At 40.9% G+C, this 21014-nt stretch overlaps 1 protein-coding gene across 2 annotated transcripts in view; it reads left to right on the top strand.

Annotated features, from left to right (window-relative positions):
• The window catches only part of LOC139475234 (zinc finger and BTB domain-containing protein 24-like), a 30973-nt gene extending 14525 nt beyond the window's left edge, over nucleotides 1-16448 (top strand). For both annotated transcript variants that reach the window (XM_071258479.1, XM_071258482.1), the window contains exons 2-5: nucleotides 3003-3535; nucleotides 4282-4440; nucleotides 5782-5866; nucleotides 7701-16448. In XM_071258479.1, the coding sequence (XP_071114580.1) occupies nucleotides 3056-3535; nucleotides 4282-4440; nucleotides 5782-5866; nucleotides 7701-8617 (1641 nt within the window). In that variant the 5' untranslated portion in view covers nucleotides 3003-3055 and the 3' untranslated portion in view covers nucleotides 8618-16448. The remainder of the gene's footprint in view (nucleotides 1-3002; nucleotides 3536-4281; nucleotides 4441-5781; nucleotides 5867-7700) is intronic.
• Nucleotides 16449-21014: the final 4566 nt, after the last annotated feature.

The following is a 21014-nucleotide window of genomic DNA, read 5'->3' on the forward strand; positions in this document are numbered from 1 at the left end:
AGTCTTCCCCCTTGTAGCCACCCATGATGTAACATAGCTACTTCAGCGTGATACATTAATCACTGTTAATACATACTGTGCCGACGACAATTAACTGGGGCTGTTATAATAGTCTCATATTGAGGTTGTTGTCGGTTAGTGTGTCTACTGCGTTATGTACACGTACAACTATACATTGATTGGGACCAAACTAGATGGTACGACACGACAGTAGTGCCTTGTTACGGTAATCTTGTGAGGAACTCATAATATTGCCAGAGATTTGTCTTGGATTCCAAACTAAGTGCCCTTGGACAAATTGGCAAAATATGTATAGTTTGTTCAAATTGTAATTGTTTTTTATAAATATGAAATTTCTTAAATTCAGAGGTATTTTAACATTAACACTTCAATAAATTTGAAACTATGCATTAAAGCCTCTATTTCATTAAAGTGATTACCCAGTATTGGTCCCTGTTATCAGTGCAGTACAAGTGACGTCTAAAAAGCCATAACAACATAATTTGGAAATTTTTACTGTTCTTGTTGTTGTTCTTGTTGAAAACAGTTGTTGTTGTTGTTGTTGTTGTTGTTGAGGAATGGGTTCTTTTATCATGGCACTGTCATGAAGTCAGGTGTTGCTGCCTAAAAATCTATGAAGGGGGCATGCTATGTGGTATGAAATGGACTGATATTACAACTGACAGAATGGATATAATAAGATTAAGAGTTCTCAAACCATTGTTAGATAAACTGACTGCGATTTGCTACATATTTTGGTTTCAGATTTAAGTCATTCCCTTTTGTGATGGTAACAAGTCCTTCACATGATACATTGTACCCTCTGAAGGTCGCAAGAGATGGGTACAAATTGTCCAATTGGGCATTGTTTTGAGCCCTGGCATAAACTATTTAGATACATGTATAAATCAATCTGATCATGCATACACCGGAGTTGACAGAAGATTAATCTGTGCTCAAGTATATTAAACTCAGAAGGAATACCTACATAGAGAGAAATGTGAACATTAGCAACTGGTAGCATAACCATTGAGTTTTATTGTCATTGTCATTTAACAATATATCACATGACTAACCATGGATCCGAATGGTTGTGTGGGTAGACAGGTCCTACTCAGTACCCACACAACCTGAGTTACCAGTCCTAAACATCTATGTAGGATTACAGGACCTACTAGAGTGTCCATCCTTGTTGCCCAGATAAGCTTCTGTAATTATTCTCCCTTTACAATCTATATCCATCAAAACAACCATAGTTTCACATATTGGTGGGTAGGTAGTATTGGCAGTAGGATGTTTTTGGTTACATATCCATTTTAAGTTTGAGAAACTATCGTATTGTTTCTGTGTCATTCATTTGGTTCATTGCCTAGAACTGCATGTGAAGAAAAATTGAGATTTTTGGGGGAAAATGAGTCATTCGCTGTTTTGCAGCAGGAGAGATGCTTGAAACTAGATTAATTCTTATTGAGGCTTGAACATGTTGAAAGGCCTAGTATCCTTCCCTGTGTCGAAGATGATTCTGAAAGGCAAATCTTGTACACAATTTCCTGTTTTGGTTTTGAAAGGTTGAGTGATAACTGATGATGTTCAAAGTTGCTAATAATAGGCTTGTATCAGTGGGAATTGATGGCCCTATAGTCGTATAGCCCTTGCCAAACTGCCCAATAGTTAAGGTATCATAAGGACTAGTACAAATTTGCCCTTCTTACGGGTTTTGCTATATGTTATCATTATAAGGGCTAGTCGAAAAAAAATATTAGTTTCTACTGCTGATGAGGCAACACAGTCTTAGAAAATCCATTACATCAGTTTTTCACAGTACAATATAACTGTCAATACTCATTCCTCGTTGCTAAGGAACGGACAGCTTGTTGTATTTGCAGCATGGGTGTATCATGGTATGACATTGGTGTGATAACTTGGTTTATACAGCGTCCATGGCCCAACACAATATGTGTATATCACACATACATACAGGACAATGTACAGGATGCATGCATTCTCAATGGATCGGGTGTGCTCAGGGATTTCCTCCAGTGATAAACATCTTTGACCTGCGTCACTGTGCTGTCTCCCATACCTAGCTCACACAAGCTGTTAAGACTTATCCTTGTGATCCCGGATTAAAATAGGTCCCAAGGAACCTATGCTGCTCGCAAGTGAGGTTAGAATAGTACCCCATGTTGGTCATAAAAGGCCTTAGTATTGGTCCCTTCTAACCTATGCTGGTCGTAAAAGGGGTTAGTATTGGTCCCTACTAATCTATGCTGGTCGTAAAAGGGGTTAGTATTGGTCCCTACTAATTTAGCTGGTCGTAAAAGGGGTTAGTATTGGTCCCTACTAATCTATGCTGGTCGTAAAAGGGGTTAGTATTGGTCCCTACTAATTTAGCTGGTCGTAAAAGGGGTTAGTATTGGTCCCTACTAATCTAAGCTGGTCGTAAAAGGGGTTAGTATTGGTCCCTACTAATCTATGCTGTTCGCAAAAGGGGTTAGTATTGGTCCCTACTAAACTATGCTGGTCGTAAAAGGTGTTAGTATTGGTCCTTACTAATCTATGCTGGTTTCAAAATGGGTTAGTATTGGTCCCTACTAATCTTTGCTGGTCGCAAAAGGGGTTAGCATTGGTCCCTACTAATCAATGGATGTCGAAAGAGGGGTTCATATTGGTCCCTACTAATCTAGGCTGGTCGCAAAAGGGGTTAGCATTGGTCCCTATGGTCGTAAGAAGCGATGGATCAGGTGGTCAGGTTTGGTGACTTGTTTGATGGTCATTCTAATAATAAATCATTGGATTGTCTAGTCCAGATTCGATTATTTACAGGTCGCCATCATAAAAAGTCTTTGATAGGCATTAAGAATTTGGAAGAACATGAATACTTGAGACTTTTTATGGATAGCAACTGATTTTATCATATAGCTGGAATATTGCTGTGTGTGGCGTTAAGCAACAAAGAAATACCGTGGAACACGAACTGACATTGCTGTGTTTATTTACAGGACTCCATGGTTTCCTGTCACACCTACAGACAGATCTACCTCCCCCTGCCAGAATGGAGAGCTCGCTACACTATACCTCTGTCAACCATGCCGACTGTCTAATAGGATCCATCAACCAACTCCGAAGAAAAACAGAACTATGTGACGTCCTCCTCAAAGTCGGCAGCCGCCGCATCCCTGCTCATCGCCTAATCCTGTCGGCATGCATGCCTTACTTTCACAACCTGCTGGAGCACAACCCGCGGGAAGCTCCAGCCGAATACCACCTGACTGATGTGGATCCTGACGCAGCTCAAAGTATTATTGAATTCTGTTACACGTCGGCCATATCTGTTACGGAGGAAAACGTGTTGACGTTGCTGCCAACGGCCTTCATGTTTCAGCTGGATGAGATTAGTAACTTGTGCTGTGACTTTCTGTTGTCCCAGCTCCGTCCCGACACATGCCTTGTGACCTATCAGGTGGCCACTCAGTGCGACTGTAAGACACTGCAGGAAGATAGTGTAGCCTTCATTAAAGACAACTTTCAAAAGGTACCATTCAAGAACAATATCTAAATTTAACCGGTTTGCTAATTTTTGCAAACTTCCATCAATATCACACAGGGGGACACTGTAAATGGGTTTTAAACATTTATGTGGGGAATCAAACTTGGACGTTAGCCTGATGAACACTTTGTCCACTAGGCTACCCCATTTAAGGCCTGTCTTCGTTACATAGTGGATAACGCAATTGTCCAGAGAGTAGAAAATCAGTGTTTGATCCCTTGGCTGCATCATCGCAGAGATATTATAAGATGATACTTCTCGTTTCCCTGTAGGGCACTTCAAAATAAGGGGATAAAACAAGGGCTGGTTGGCTTTTGTAGTCAACATACTGTTTCTGAGGAGGGTATTCATGTTAAAACTGCTGCATGGTATCTTACTGGGGTAGCACTATAAAACCAACTTAAGGCAGTTGTAGTTCTAAGAATTTCATGGAAATATACTAAGATACGTACTGATTTTACAAACAATAAACAAAAATACGAAACTATTGCAACACTATTGGTGACAGCTATTGCGTGAATGGTCTGCTGTTTTCATCTATTTTACGCCTTCAATTCATGCCTCGCTGATAAAATATAACTTTTGCATCCTGGGAATTAGTCTTCAAAGGACCGTTACCTTTTTAGTTTTTAACATTTGGATTATGACAAGGAACCCTTGATGATATTGTGGTAAAATTGCTGACATAGTACTCATCCCCCCTCCCAATTCATCTGTGTTTATTGTTACAGATTCTGGCAGAGGAAACTTTCCTGGACCTAGCGGTGTACACTCTACTGCAGACTCTCAAGTCTCTCCAGGGGGAGGTGCTGTCTGACAAGCAGGTGCTTGATGCCATTCAGACGTGGGTGGACCATTGTGGGGAGGACAGGCAGCAGTCTGCACCACTGGTACGTCCTTGCTTGTGGGAATGGGGGTAGGACCACTGGTATTCCTGGCTGGGGGGATGGGGGTTGTCCTGGCTGGGGGAATGGGGGAAGTAGTTCTGGCTGGGGGGATGGGGGCATTTGTCTTGTCTTATGGGTTGGCGTTGGCATTATTGTGTACTTGATAACAGGTGTATCATGGGGGTAGCACCAGTGGTATTCCTGGCTGGGGGATGGGGGTGGTCCTGGCTGGGGTGATGGGGGTAGTCATGGCTGGGGGAATGGAGATGGTCCTGGCTTGGGTGATGGGGGTAGTCCTGGATGAGGGGATGGGGGTGGTCCTGGCTGGGGGATGGAAGTGGTCCTGGATGAGGGGATGGAGGTAGTCCTGGCTGGGGGATGGAGGTAGTCCGGGCTGGGGGAATGGGGGCAGTAGTCCTGGCTGGGAGGATGGAGGTGGTCCTGGCTTGGGTGATGGGGGTAGTCCTGGATGAGGGGATGGGGGTGGTCCTGGCTGGGGGATGGAAGTGGTCCTGGCTGGGGTGATGGGGGTAGTCCTGGCTGGGGGATGGAAGTGGTCCTGGATGAGGGGATGGAGGTAGTCCGGGCTGGGGGAATGGGGGCAGTAGTCCTGGCTGGGAGGATGGAAGTGGTCCTGGATGAGGGGATGGAGGTAGTCCTGGATGAGGGGATGGAGGTAGTCCGGGCTGGGGGAATGGGGGCAGTAGTCCTGGCTGGGAGGATGGAAGTGGTCCTGGATGAGGGGATGGAGGTAGTCCTGGATGAGGGGATGGAGGTAGTCCGGGCTGGGGGAATGGGGGCAGTAGTCCTGGCTGGGAGGATGGAAGTGGTCCTGGCTGGGGGGATGGAGGTAGTCCTGGATGAGGGGATGGAGGTAGTCCTGGATGAGGGGATGGAGGTAGTCCTGGATGAGGGGATGGGGGTAGTCCTGGATGAGGGGATGGAGGTGGTCCTGGCTCGGGGGATGGAGATGGTCCTGGCTGGGGTGATGGGGGTAGTCCTGGATGAGGGGATGGAGGTAGTCCGGGCTGGGGGAATGGGGGCAGTAGTCCTGGCTGGGAGGATGGAGGTGGTCCTGGCTGGGGGGATGGGGGTAGTCCTGGCTGGGGGAATGGGGGTAGTCCTGGATGAGGAGATGGAGGCAGTCCTGGCTGGGGGGATGGAGGTGGTCCTGGCTGGGGGAATGGGGGCAGTAGTCCTGGCTGGGGGGATGGGGGCAGTTGTCTTGTCTTAAGGGTGGGCGTTGGCATTCTTGTGTACTTCATAACAGGTGTATTGATTGTTTGGCCTGTGGGTAGTCCATTAGTGTTGCTGTGTTTTTGATGACAAGTGTGTTGCTTGCAGGTGGCGCACTTCTTCCCAGAGTTGTTCGACAAACTGAAGGAGTTCCTGCCAGAGGAATTGTTGCAGCTTCCGCTCACTCTTGATGGTTGGTATTTAGGACACTAAAAGTGGAACAGTCTGTATGTAGAACACTAGAACAGTCTGTACGAAGAATAGTAGAACAATATGTATGTAGAACACTAGAACAGTCTGTATGAAGAATAGTTGAACAGTCTGTATGTAGAATACTAGAACAGTCTGTATGTAGAACAATGGAACAATCTATGTAGAACACTAGAACAGTCTGTATGAAGAATACTAGAACAGTGTATGTAGAACACTAGAAAAGTATGTATGAAGAATACTAGACCAGTCTTTATGAAGAATACTAGAACAGTCTGTATGTAGAACACTAGAACAGTCTGTATGAAGAACACTAGAACAGTCTGTATGTAGAACACTAGAAAAGTATGTATGAAGAATACTAGACCAGTCTTTATGAAGAATACTAGAACAGTCTGTATGTAGAATACTAGAACAGTCTTTATGAAGAACACTAGAACAGTCTGTATGAAGAATAGTTGAACAATCTGTATGTAGAATACTAGACCAGTCTTTATGAAGAATACTAGAACAGTCTGTATGTAGAACAGTCTGTATGAAGAATAGTTGAACAGTCTGTATGTAGAATACTAGACCAGTCTTTATGAAGAACACTAGAACAGTCTGTATGAAGAACACTAGAACAGTCTGTATGAAGAATACTAGAACAATCTGTATGTAGAACACTAGAACAGTCTGTATGTAGAACACTAGAACAGTCTGTATTAAGAATACTAGAACAGTCTTTATGAAGAATACTAGAACAGTCTGTATGAAGAACACTAGAACAGTCTTTATGTAGAACACTAGAACAGTCTGTATGAAGAACAATCTGTATGAAGAATACTAGAACAGTGTATGTAGAACACTAGAAAAGTATGCATGAAGAATACTAGACCAGTCTTTATGAAGAACAGTCTTTATGAAGAACACTAGAACAGTCTGTATGAAGAACACTAGAACAGTCTGTATGAAGAACACTAGAACAGTCTGTATGAAGAATACTAGAACAATCTGTATGAAGAATACTAGAACAGTCTGTATGAAGAATACTAGAACAGTCTGTATGAAGAATACTAGAACAATCTGTATGAAGAATACTAGAACAGTCTTTATGAAGAATACTGGAACAGTCTGTATGAAGAATACTAGAACAGTCTGTATGAAGAATACTGGAACAGTCTGTATGTAGACAATGGAACAGTCTGTATGAAGAACACTAGAACAATCTGTATGAAGAATACTGGAACAGTCTGTATGAAGAATACTAGAACAGTCTGTATGAAGAATACTGGAAGTCTGTATGTAGACAATGGAACAGTCTGTATGAAGAATACTAGAACAATCTGTATGAAGAATACTGGAACAGTCTGTATGAAGAATACTAGAACAGTCTGTATGAAGAACACTAGAACAGTCTTTATGAAGAATACTGGAACAGTCTGTATGTTGACAATGGAACAGTCTGTATGTAGAACAATGGAATAAACTGTATGTAGACCACTAGAACAGTCTGAATGTAGATCACTAGAACAGTCTGTATGTAGAACAATGGAATAGTCTGTATGTAGAACAATGGAACAGTCTGTATGTAGGACACTAGAACAGTATGTATGTAGAACAATGGAACGGTCTGCTTGTAGAATGATGGAATGCTAGACCAGTCCATGAAGAACAGTGGAATTGTCTGAATGCGTAACCATGGAATAGTCTGTATATGTCACACCTGGCCCAATACAACATCTGGACAGAGATCCAACATAGGAGCAGAGTTCCTCTTGATTCTTAATGCTCCATGTAAATTTTGTTCTAATCTGTAATGTTGTCCTTTGTTTCAGACATGGACACATCCAGCCCCATCTCTCGTCCGGACGACACGTCCACCTCCGAAGACAGCTTCTCCATGTCCAACGGGGGACTCAACAACAACAACAACAACAGTAGCAGCAGCAGCGGCAGCAGCAACCTCGTCATCATCTGCACCATCTGCGGTGAGATCTTCGACAACCAGAAAATGCTGGACCAACATAAGCGAGACTGCGAGGAAATGTCAATCAAGCCAGAATTTCTCCACGTCAATGACAACACTATTACCATTTCGACTGGATCTCCCAAAGGCGATAATGGCTTCTCCAGCAGTCACTTTAGCTCACTGATTAATGGACACACATGTCCCATATGTAACAAGTCTTTCTCAGACAAGAAAAACCTTAGCAAGCACATCAAAATACACTCCCAGAGTGGTTTTTCATGTGAATTTTGTCTTAAGAAATACAGCACTAAATCAAATCTGCAGGGTCACATGAGAGTTCATTCAGGGGATCGGCCATTTTCATGTGAATTCTGCGGCAAAAATTTCAACAGTTACTGCGTCTTGCGAGTCCATCTCCACACCCATACTGGGGAGAAGCCATTCCCTTGCCCAACCTGTGGGGTTTCCTTCGCCAAAAATATCCATTTGAAAAGACACATGCAGATACACACAGGTGCTAAGCCACACGTGTGTAACATTTGTGGCAAGCACTTCAGTCGTAGTGATCACGTCAAACGACACATTCAGAGCATCCATTCAGGTGCCAAGCCTCACACATGTTCCCTTTGTGGGAAAGAATTTGTACGAAAATATGAGCTCAATAAGCATATGAAACTTCACTTTGCTCAGTCAGTCGATGGTATTCCTTTCAGTAAGGATGTTGGCTTCCATGAGTTGGAAAACGGCAACTCGAGTCTCAGTGAAACAAGTTTGAAAGATTGAATGATCCACATGTCTGTCCCAGGCAGGCAAACTCCAGGTCCATGTTCAGTACTGTATAGTTCATGCCCCTTCTCCCCATAAGCCATCATTATCATCAGTCAGTTATCGGGATAATCCAGTAGTGAACAGAGCCAACTATGTACAGTCTTTGTCATCTGTCAAGACGATCATATTTCAAAGTCGTATTTTATCATGACTGCAGGGGGCACGGGTGGCCCAGTCGTCTAAGGCGCCGCAAATCACTGTGCAGAGTTGCGTCCCTTGGACACGCCAGAAACCTATGATTGTGGGTTCGAATCCCGGTTCGCCCCGATCATGTTTCTAGGTTTGTCAGCACCATACCTGTGGTCGTGGGTTTCACCTAGGTAGTGAACGTCTTGGACCTGCATAACTTTGGGCTTTCCTCACACATTAAGCTGACACGCCGCGATATAACTGGAATACCCCTAAAAGCGGCGTTAAACCCAACTCACTCACTCACTATCATGACTGCAATCCGGAACAACAGACCTTCTCAGTATTGTATGTTTTGAAAGCTGGTACTTTTGATGCATTTTTGAATATCAGAGTCCTATAACCAACTATTGTTCATTCGGTACCAATTTTACTTATGATCATTCTTGATCAAGAATATAATATATAATATAATATTTCTACAAGTTGTGAATATCAATGGTTTTGTAATGGATATTTTATTGATAAGGTCGATTTCTGACAATCATCATTAAAATGTATATTATTAGCACTGGCTATAGTCCAAGGTCTGCAGGTATAGCAGATTATGTTTGTCGATTGTTCAACTCTACCCAACTCCCATCACTATCGGGTGGTCGGGTAGCCTAGTGGTTAAAGCGTTTGTTCGTCACGCTGAAGACCCGCATTCAATTCCCAACATGGGTACAATGTGTGAAACCAATTTCTGGTGTCCCCCGCCGTGATATTGCTGGAATATTGCTAACAGCGGCGTAAAACCATACTCACTCACACACATATCACTACCCTCTGTGTATCCTCGTCATTGATGGAAGGTAAGGTCTTAGAGAGGGAGATATTGATGTTTATCATTAAAGGTATTGTCAAATTGGCCAGTACCATGGCCCATCAAAGGGATACCAGATTTGCAAACTGTCATAATGATTTAAAAGTCTTGTCATCTGGTTATATGTAACAAATCAACTTGAGCATACAACAATATATGTCAGATTGCAAGTTCAACCAGTGAAAATGACGTATTCGACGTAATAAGCGCTTAGGGCTCTCTCAAAATTAGAAATAGGGGGCTTTTATTAGAATATTATTTGGGTGCGAAAAAAACAGTTGAAAGATCGTAAATTTCATTGTTTATGCTGACAGCCTGAAATGTTTATATACGACAGATATAATTTTCCAGAATTTAATTGCCAATAATTAAGGGTGCATATAACACACAAGTGCATATTATACACGAATAAATATGTCTTGTGTACATTGATCAATTGCAAGGGGTGCAATGGGGATTGTTCACTAGTGGGCACTTGTAAGAGCGGGCGCTTATTACGTCGAGTATGGTATACTGTTCCTATCTCCAGTTACGTAAAATGTAAGCTTTATAGGGTGTATGTTTTTAAATATGATTTTTGTCCTGCAAAGTTTGAGTTAGAAAGAGCAATATATTTTTTGGGTGAAAGTAGGACTAGATAAAAACATTCTTCATGGAATTTTGAAGCTTGCTTCCATTGTAGCCTAGAACATATGGTACAATCCATCTGAGGTGTTGATGGCGCTGATGCCCTCATCCGGGTCCGATGCACTTCCATTGTAGCCTAGCTGAAATTGATATAATCCTCAAGGTATTGATGGCGCTGATGCCCTCATCCGGGTCCGATACACTTCCATTGTAGCCTAGCTTATATTAGTATTATCCTCAAGGAATTGATGGCGCTGATGCCCTCATCCGGGTCCGATACACTTCCATTGTAGCCTAGCTGTCATTGGTATAATCCTCAAGGTATTGATGGCGCTGATGCCCTCATCCGGGTCCGATACGCTTCCATTGTAGCCTAGCTGACATTGGTATAATCCTCAAGGTATTGATGGCGCTGATGCCCTCATCCGGGTCCGATACACTTCCATTGTAGCCTAGCTGACACTGCCCTCCTTAGTTGCCTATATTCTCGATCGCTGGTTCTGATGATATGGGGCTGTAAGTCTTCCTGGGAGAGACTGTGGACAATTGCGTGAGAGAGTGTGTGCTGTGTACAATACAATCATGATCTTCATCTTGGTATAAGTCATCGCTGCCGGCCCTGGCACCTTGCAATAACATCATCATCATCCAAGACTCATCTTTATTCACCTCACTGCACATATTCAGTAGTATGTACATTTTCTCATTCCACACCTATGCTGCAGGATAATCTGAAATAAATATTCCAGAAGCTACATCTGATCGTTATATGGATGATACGAAGATGTTCAAATTTTGTAATTATTTATTTTGATTATTTTAATGCATATTGTAATCAAAAATTGAAATGATTATTTAACTTAGTTTATATCAAGACCCAATTAGTATTTTGGTAGTCCCATTATACAAAATGATCTTAGTGCTGTAACTATGGCAACTGTTAAGGAAGGCAGTTAGCTAACATGCTCTATCCTTGTTCTCCATATTATCAATAACTCACTAGTACAAAGTAGTACTAATGTTAGGTTTTAGATTTTTCTAACGATAAAGACAAGGTATGAGGTGTTTGAAAATGTTTCTACAGAATTCTTACCATTCTTACTGATAATTATTTTTCTACATCAGTTTGAATAATGATGCTTACTAGGACAGCCTTGAGTGTTTCAATCAGCATCCATGAATCTGATAGGTCGACTTGCAATCCTTTGAGAAGGGACCATGTTACACAGTATGTACAGAGACCTCTTAAGGAGGAAATATCCAACAGAAGCAGTATTGCAAGTCTATCCTACCTTTTGAATTGAGAACTTTGTACAGATTGTAGTTAAATTATAGGAGATAATCCTCTTACAAGGTGCCTTATTTTCTTATGGACTGACTTTTGCATTGTAAAAGTCTGGTGTGCATGGTTTTCTGAATGTTTGACATTGCCCAAGTTGTGGCAGTTGTTGTGTTATTCTAAGTCAGAATTTGGTGAGAGGACATTCCGTTTTGGGACTCTTTTAGGGTTTTTGTTGGGTTACTTATAATTTATTTATTTAAATGTAAATAGTTCGAGATTCTTATTGTCCACTGTGTATATTATGTTCCATTTTGAATTTTAAACATTGTGATTCCTTTCAAGTCACTTTCAAGTTATATATATAAGTTATTGGTCACTTCGCCCACATTCGCTTCATATTTATTGTACCAGTTTCCGATTTTCATATTTTTGTATGTTTGTTTTGTTACTGTTTAAAAACTGTTGTTTACATGTTTTTCATAATATATTCTGAGCCTGCAATGTGCCTATGCTGCCATATTACGTCAGACCCTCACTCTTTCCATGTAGCAGTGTCCAGATTCAGTAGCCAGACTAAGGGAGCTAACAGGACACGGTTGTGATATGTACTGCCTTAGACCTGAACTCACCATACAGTCAACTCAGGTACAATCGAGTGCAGGGGATATTTCGAACCAGTTTGGACAGTCGTTTTTAACAATGAACACATCCAGGTGATTCCAGTTTGTTTATATTTGTGAGATTTTTCTCTTGGTTTGGGATTCCAGGTGAACTGTTGTTAGCATTAAGTGATTCTTGGACATTTCTGTGGAGCTGTTTATGTTGAGGGAATTTAAGTATTTTCTATCAGTTTATGGGGTTTTGATCCCTGAACAAGTTTGATGTGGGACATACAGCTAGAATATTGTTAGCAGCAGCGTAAAACATAACACGGAAAGAAACAAATATTAGGTATTTTTGGTCAAAATGTACCATTTGGGGGGTAACTACCTGCATGATAATATTCATTTGGACATGTGTGACCTGAATTTGTTTACAATTACACAAATACGAGTATCAAAACAAATACTGAATTCAGTATGTTTAAATTATGGAGACCCAACAAATGTGAAACACTGGTTATACAGACCAGCTCAGCTCCCACAGACAGTGTCCAGATAAACAAGTTTCCGGATTAACAAGTTGTAGGTAAAGAGTAATCCAGAAAGTGGGGTTCCACATTAACAGGTTCTGGACTATCGAGGTTCACTGCCCTAATTACACTGAGTTGACTGTAGAGTTTATGGATGCCTTCTTATAGACTATCAGTAGAAGTTGTCGTTCAATACAAACAGAAAGTTGTGTCAGTGGATTGTGTACAAAAATGTTGTTCACACTTATGTATCATAAGCTTTGCTTTGACATATAACATCCCCAGCACAATTGAATCATTTGTAGTGGTGGATCGCGTTTTTTTACCTCTCGATACAAGTATCGATCACAGTTGCACACTAAGTAAAAAATATCGATTCTGACCTTAAACGTATGCTTTGATAAGTGTTCCACTAAACACTAATCAGTAGTGCAAGTTAATAGTGAAAACATACATATTTTCATTTGTTCTGCCACACTTGACACTGCCAACTGTAAATAATCAGTGTGCCAGGTATTTGGCCACTCTCTCTTCGAACAAGATGGCTTACGCATCACAGATAAAAAGCATGTATCGTGATACGTATCTGATCGTGAGTAAGGTGTCGTGATACGTATCGGATCGCACAGTTGGTGTATCGTCCCAGCCCTAATCATTTGTGGAAAGCTTATTGTTCTGGGACAATGAAACAGTTATAGCTGTATAATACCTGTTCATACATGTACATAACATTATGCATATTACTCTGGTCACTGAAGTCTGGACGCTGCCTTGTTGCCTTGTGATACACTGTGATTACCATTCATAATATTATTGGTATTTTTTTTCTCCAATTTCTACAAATTGAATATGAATGTTGACGTCATGTCCATACAGTTGTAACCTCAAGTCAAATGAAATTAGCTAGGAGAGATTATGTCATTGAATGCTCATTCTTTAGCCTAGTAATTTGGTGGAAGTAAATATGAAATTCGTATTTCGTGCCAAGTTTCTTTACCTTACGTATCAAGCTCGGGAGTTTCAAGAATTATATTGTTTCTTGATTAGAACCGGAAATATAACAGAGAAATTTAAGAATGTTTTTGAAACAAAAGGCTGTAACATTATGAATGATATAATGACTCTATGTTGCCATAGATACCTGACCAATTCCACATGAAATTGTCCATCCCCACCGGTGCCTTTCATTCTTCTGTGTGTTGGGTGCCATTGAAGAAATTATTTCTCAAAGATTTTTAGCTCTGTTTTTTTAACTACTTTATTTCAAATTGCATAGTTTAGACTAATCATAGAACATTCTATGAGGTTTTGGATATTGGCTATAGCACAGGAGTCCAACGTTATGATCTAAATAAGAAATTTTATGGGATTTTTTGGCTATCAAACTCAAGCTTCTATAAAATATAATGTGTTTGTTATTTTTTTCTAGTGTAACAAGTGTCTGAGAATGTTTGTCTATACAATGGAGGGAGATTAATAGTAAAAATCCCATAATACAGTTACAGCAAGTGGTGTATTTTTTAACCTTTTGATATTTTTACAACTATAGCTTGTTCAAAGGAGCAGTGATGAGAATAATTCTACAATATGAAGCCTGCCAGAAATAGGTTTTCTCGATGAAAAAGAAAACTAGCCTTGTGCATAATGTCTTATACAGTGTTAAGGAGCTACATTTTTTGTTTCCATTGTTAAGAAATTGCAGCACTGCCTTTATGCATGATATTGAAAACAGCATATTCCCATTGCCATCATGGTTATAGTCACATAATTCATTTCATGAAATAACATGTGCTCAAAGATTGGGAGAGATTATGATGTTCAAGCATACCATATTAACAGTTAGATCATTGATATAATCCTAATTCTCGCACAAAGGCTATGTGTAATATTTATTAATACCATATAACAATGGTTTTGTTTTCACTGTGCTCTACATTTCAGACCTGTGTCAGTTGCTATATCTGACTAATCTGATGTAGATGTAAATCTTGCACCGTTTCTTTCACATTCCAACTTTTGTTTCCTCTGGCTCATTGTCCAACATGTGTGATATGTGATCACTGATCAGCGTCAGGTGCAAATCTTGCAAGCTTACGTATTCTTCTGATGTCATTTGTACCGGTTTAACTGAAGATGTACCGGTATATTGTTTGGAAAGTTAACATTATGTAACTGTTGTTCTGTGATAACTGCAAACGTATCAACAGTGAATTAAGGGCACATTTTTTTCGGAAAAAAGTTTTCAATAATTCTTATTCAAATCTTTAGGCCAATTTTTTTAAAACGTTTATCACAAGAGATATCATTGCCTCAAATCAACTCTGACAAAATTTCATTTATATTATAATTTTTCCTCCGTGCGTCTTGGTGAACATGAGACTCTAAACAAAACAAACAACTGGTCTGGTCCTAAAAGTGCTGCTTAATAACTGGATGATTTCTTTCTAGTATTTTATTATGTTGCAATTAGATCCCTCGGCTAAAGTTTAATCATTTCCATGAATTTCTGATATACATCTATCATTTCATAAAGAAATATTAAGTAGTAGGGTTGCAATTGTGATATGAATGACCTTATGTTGATGTACGTGAATGGACAGGTTCCTATAAGACCTGGGATACATTAGGTACTCTATCAACAGTGTCCCAGAATCTGTACATCCTACTTCAGGAGGATGCAAATGTAGCATAGTGGAGTTCTGTAGCAGTCGCAACTGTTGCCCTGTGTTTTTGTTGTTGGATTCATATTTATTGATCTATTTATTCATTTCCTTTCTTGTGCATTAAATAATTTTTATTAATTTATTTCTTCACATTTGTGTTTCATATTTATTTCATGAAGTGATGCAGCTATTCAGGTTATTGTATTAGCATCACTGAAGTATATAAATAATATCTGTTACGTTTTTTTCCATATTGTTCATGGAAGTGCTCCTTCATCATGGTGATATTTTCACATTTTTCCAACGGATTTCAGTTTCGTATGCAAAAAAACTGACATTTATCTTTTTATTAAAAACATCAATTTTCAGGTAATGCTTTTGAGATAACCATATTTTTTCTCATTGTTTTTTTTTTTTCTTAATTCTTGGCTTGATATTTGACACAATGTCAGCAAGGAAGCCATGACGCTCACGACAGGAAGCATGACATCTTACAACTTGTTAAGTTTTGATGATATTTTCTGTTTTGCTACCACTTCAGTCATAATGTTCTTATTTTCTTCCATATTCTGGTCACATCTGCAATATTTTTTGTGTTTCTTACTCAGTGTACATGTATATGTTATTAAAATTCTCTTATTAAATATACTTAGTACAGCCTGTCATTATGGTCGACTCTCATTGTCTTGAGGGACAGGGGCCAAGAACCACTTGGACAGACTTCAAGAGTCTTGGCGTTGGGATCTTGATAGAAGTAGGGGGAAGCAACTGTGACTGAATCATCAGTCATCTTTTTGTTAAAGATAATGAGAGTCCTCATCATGTATAAACGTTTAGATGACAGGTGGTTCTAAGGGATGTTATATTTTGGGCCAAATTCTAACTGTTGATGTTATTTCATAATGTAACTCAGTTGCTGGTATTTTTTTTTTTTTATTTATTTGATTACTGGAATAATTGACATTTTCTTTGATGTTTGTCAACAGCTTTTATTGTTTTACGGAAAGAGTTCCCAATTGAAGCTGTTAATACAAACAGGATTTATGACACTATCAGATTACATTTCAAATAAAAAGATCACTTTGGGATATATTGCTTATGTCTTTCTCTTTTGTGTCATTCCACGAAACTTCTTCCCTAGAAGTGAGCATCAAGTGAAGACCAGTGTTTGGTTTCACTGGGATATAATTTGTGAAGAACATCAGGATGTCGTTGATGTCATAAAAACAGTGGGCGGTCGGATAGCCTAGTGGTTAAAGCGTTCGTTCGTCATGCTGAAGACCCGGGTTTGATTCCCGACATGGGTACAATGTGTGAAGCCCATTTCTGGTGTCCCCCGCCGTGATATTGCTGGAATATTGCTATATAAATGTGGTGTAAAACCATACTCACTCACTCATAAAAACAGTACACTGAGGCTATGCTTGGGATTTCATGACCCTTGGAAAGAAGACTTTGGAGTAAGACATAGGACCTACTTTCTATCCTCAGAGGGTCTTTTAATCCTAAGATAGCGGAGGAGGAGTGTTTTGGATAACATTTGTCATCCTGACAAATAATGATGAAAATATACTTGCCCACGAAAGAAAGTTTTTTGTTTGTGAAATGCACAAAATAGTAATTTGTAAAAGGAAATGTATACATGTGTAAAGAAACACATTGAAGATACACTGTTCACTGTTGGCATGATTCATTTTGAGCATGTCGCAGTCATTTCATCTCGTTTGACGGTTTTTGCATGTGCAATGCAAATCACATGCAGATATGTGTGCATTTACCACCTGTCCATCCATTTTAAGCCACTAAATAAAAACACAATCTCATTAAAATCAGATCTTTGTTCTCGCTACTGCTGAACAAATATCTGAGGACATCCCATTTCGGGTCACGTCAGACTGACCTTGCGCGAACTTTGACCGACCAATGGAATGACTTACAAGAAGTCGACATTAGCCAATCAGAAGGCAGCTTTCTCGTGCTTTGCGATGCTAATGTTCGAAACATTTTTGACAAATTCTCGAATAAAAATTTGAAACCTGAACAAAAGAACATTCTGGAATGGCTAATAGATGGTTTAGATTGTATGGATTCAGTCGCCCGCATCTTTCGGAATACCCCCGTTCGGAATACCCCCGGTTAAAGTTTTCGAGGTTGAATGATTAGAAATCACATTCCGACTGTCACTTTTATGATCTGGTAAGCAACGCTCTGATTGGTCGCATGAAAGGTCGTTCTCACGTGACCCCTAATGGGATGTCCTCAGATCTTTGTTTAGCGGTAGCGAGAACTAAGATCTGATTTTAATGAGATTGATAAATACACAACAAGCATTTCACACTCAACTGTTAAAAGGACGGGAAATAAGGTTCAATTGATTGAACTCCAGAGATTTATCATGTCAGACCTATCTCTTCCTGAGTCAATCTCAACTCGAGGTCTTTCAGCAGGACATCCCTCGTCCCCATACAGCACAGGTCTCAGAGTGAAAGACTTCCTCAGAGTCAATGACTTTCCTGTGATGCCCTGGCCGTCTTTGTCACCTGATATGGCGCTAATTCAGCATGTCGGGGACAAGACTGGGAGACGTCTTCAGGCTGCCAGACAGACGCCCACACTTCAGGAACTGGAAGCCTGTTTGATGTGGGAATGGAACGGGATTTCTTATGCCTTCTTCCAAAGACTTGTTGATTCAATGAGACGTTGATGTGCAGCCTGTATGGCAGCCAACGGAGGCCACACACGTTTGGGGTGGATTTTTCAATGAAATCATTCAGATGCAATTACACATTTCAGTTTATGATCAATATATCATGTAAAATTTTTTTTTACATATTCCAACTACTTATTTTTAATATTGATGACTTCCATGATGACAGTTTTCGGTTTAATTTGCCATAATGACTTCAGAAAATGCTTGATTTCATAAAAAAACCCATGAACATGCCAAAATGTCAATTTACAAATCACCTCTGGTTGCGATGAGAGCAACACATCTTCGTCTCATGGAATGGACCAGGCGTCGCACAAAGTCCTGTGGGATATCTGTCCATATCTCCTGGAGTATATTTCGAAGTTCCTGGAGCGTCTGTGGAACACGTGGTTGACGTCGAAGGCGCCGATCCATCTCATCCCACATGTGCTCGATTGGTGAGAGATCAGGGGAGCGAGCCGGCCAGGGGATGACATTCACGTTGTTTTGTTGAAGAGATCCTGAACAAGTCGAGCAATATGAGGTCGGGCGTTGTCATGTTGAAAGGTAATGCCTGGGCTATGACGACGCAAAAACGGTAGAACAACAGGGCCGATGATCTCGTCGCGGTAGCGCTGTCCATTGAGATTTCCCAAACGGGTCCTCTGTCTTGCTGTAATCCCACCCCATACCATAACGCTGCCGCCCCCGAACCGATCTTCTCCCGTGATACAATGATTGACGTTCACCTCGACGTCGGTACACTCGAATCCGTCAATCGCTGAAAACGAGACTCGTCAGTGAATCGAACTTGTCCCCACTGCATGGCCGTCCAGCGTAGACGCTGTCTGCACCACTGTAGACGTGCTTGACGGTGGTTTCCTGTCAAAAAGGGACGTCTGGCGGGTCTTCTGGCAACAATCCCTGCACATCTGAGGCGACGACGTGCGGTTTGTGAAGATATTCGTCCAAGGCCTGGGATGCTTCTTGCAGTCACTGTTGCTGGCTGAAACGATTTCGTTGGTGTGTTGTTCGAATCCAGTTGTCTTGTCGATTATTGGTTACGCGTGGCCTGCCACTCCGAGGATGGTCTCTGACTGCATTCGTCTGTTGCCAACGTTGCCATAAACACCAAATGGTGTTTCTGTGGACGTTAAATTGTCTTGCTTGTCTTGATCCTGCTTCAAGCATACCAAGGGCTCGCAGACACTCGTTTTCGGACAGGCGTGGCATTTCGTAATTTTGAATAATTGCGTAATTTTGTTGTTTTTCTGAGTAGTTGTCAGCACAATGCATATGGAATCCCGTTAACGCACATGTTTTTATACCCATTCTTGAAATGCACGGGGCTCGCATAAAAGTCAACTTTTGCATGGAATGCATGTTTTTCTGTAGCAGTTGCGTTGAAAATCAAACTTTACTTGTTTGAAACATACACTAAAATAATGGTGTCACAGGAACTTTTGTTGTTGAGTATATTTTTCTTATCCTGCATGTCTCCTTAATGCATTTACTGCTTACTTTGGACAGAAGGGGTCTAGCTGAAAGACCCACAGAGACCACAGATTTAAAAAATATTTACTTATATTGCAGTCATGTGACGGGTCTGTACGTAATAGAGTCTGTGTAATACCACGAACATCAATCAATGACGGTGTGCAATATTCCACACAACCAGCCAGGTCACACACAATGATACTACCAGATTGTAACAAAAATGTCCGCTCTTATCACAAAAATGCGTTTCCCATACATATTCTGTCTGGGTCTCCTGCATTCCGGTAGTGATTTTCCAAAACTATACAAGCCCTGCTGAATTTAATTCACTTCATTGCTTACACGTGTTCAAGTCACAGGGGGGCGACTAACGGGATTGGGTGGTCAGGCTCGCTGACTTTGGTTGATGCATGTCATCGTCTCCCAATTGATGGATCGATGATCATGATGTCAATTACTGGATTGTCTGGTCCAGACTCGATTATTTACAGACCGCCGCCATACAGCTGGAATATTGCTGAGTGCGGCGTTAAACAACAAACAAACAAACAGTACACAGGGACAGTTAGATAACTAAAAAACATTGTAACGTAATTGTAGTTGTTTTCGTCTTATGTGAAGATCCTTTTCTGGAACAAAGTTTTGGACAGGTTAAAAAATTCGACCTAGGAGGCACAGGTGGCCAAGTCGTCCAAGGCGCCGCGATTCTCTATGCACAGTTGCGTCCCTTAGGCGTGTCAGCAACATGTGTCATTGTTTTCAAATCCCGGTTCGCCCTGAAGATCTTTCTGGGTTTGTCAATCCAATATGTCTAAGACCTGCATCACTACAGTCTTTCCTACCGCATCATGCTTGTAACCTGTGGTCGTTCTGAAATACAGTGCAAATCAGCGTTAACACCAAACTCACTCACAATCCCGCCAATGGGGAATCCGGGTTATCAAAGGTCACCAACAACCTATGCTGGTCATAACAGACTACTGATCTGTTGGTGAGACTTGGTGTCATCGCACCCCGATGACGTGTGGTCCAGTTTATTTGGACGTTATGAGTGAGTGAGTAGGGTTTTACGTCGCTTTTAGCAATATTCCACCAATATCACGGCGAGGGGCACCAGAAATGGGCTTCACACATTGTACCCATTGAACCCGGGTCTTTGGCGTGACGAGCGAACGCTTTAACCACTAGGCTGCCCGACCGCCCTTGGATGTTATGAAGCTATAACTGTGAGATGTCCAAGTTATATATGAGTGAGTTAACTGCGACTGTTTTGACTAACCATTTGAAATTCTGGGAGGCCTGAGGCCTTGTATCTAGATTAGATATTCTTTCAGCGACAGCTGGAAAACCAGATTTTTGTATACATGGACTATGAGCCCTGATTTTTTAAAAAGAATAACACCTTGCAACGGTTGTTTTTGGCAGGCAGTCGTAATTATTTTTTCAAGAATTTTCGGGGAGATTTTCG

The sequence above is a fragment of the Haliotis cracherodii genome, unplaced genomic scaffold, assembly GCF_022045235.1.
Source record: "Haliotis cracherodii isolate W230 unplaced genomic scaffold, xgHalCrac1.p SCAF_1, whole genome shotgun sequence".
Classification (NCBI taxonomy): domain Eukaryota; kingdom Metazoa; phylum Mollusca; class Gastropoda; order Lepetellida; family Haliotidae; genus Haliotis; species Haliotis cracherodii.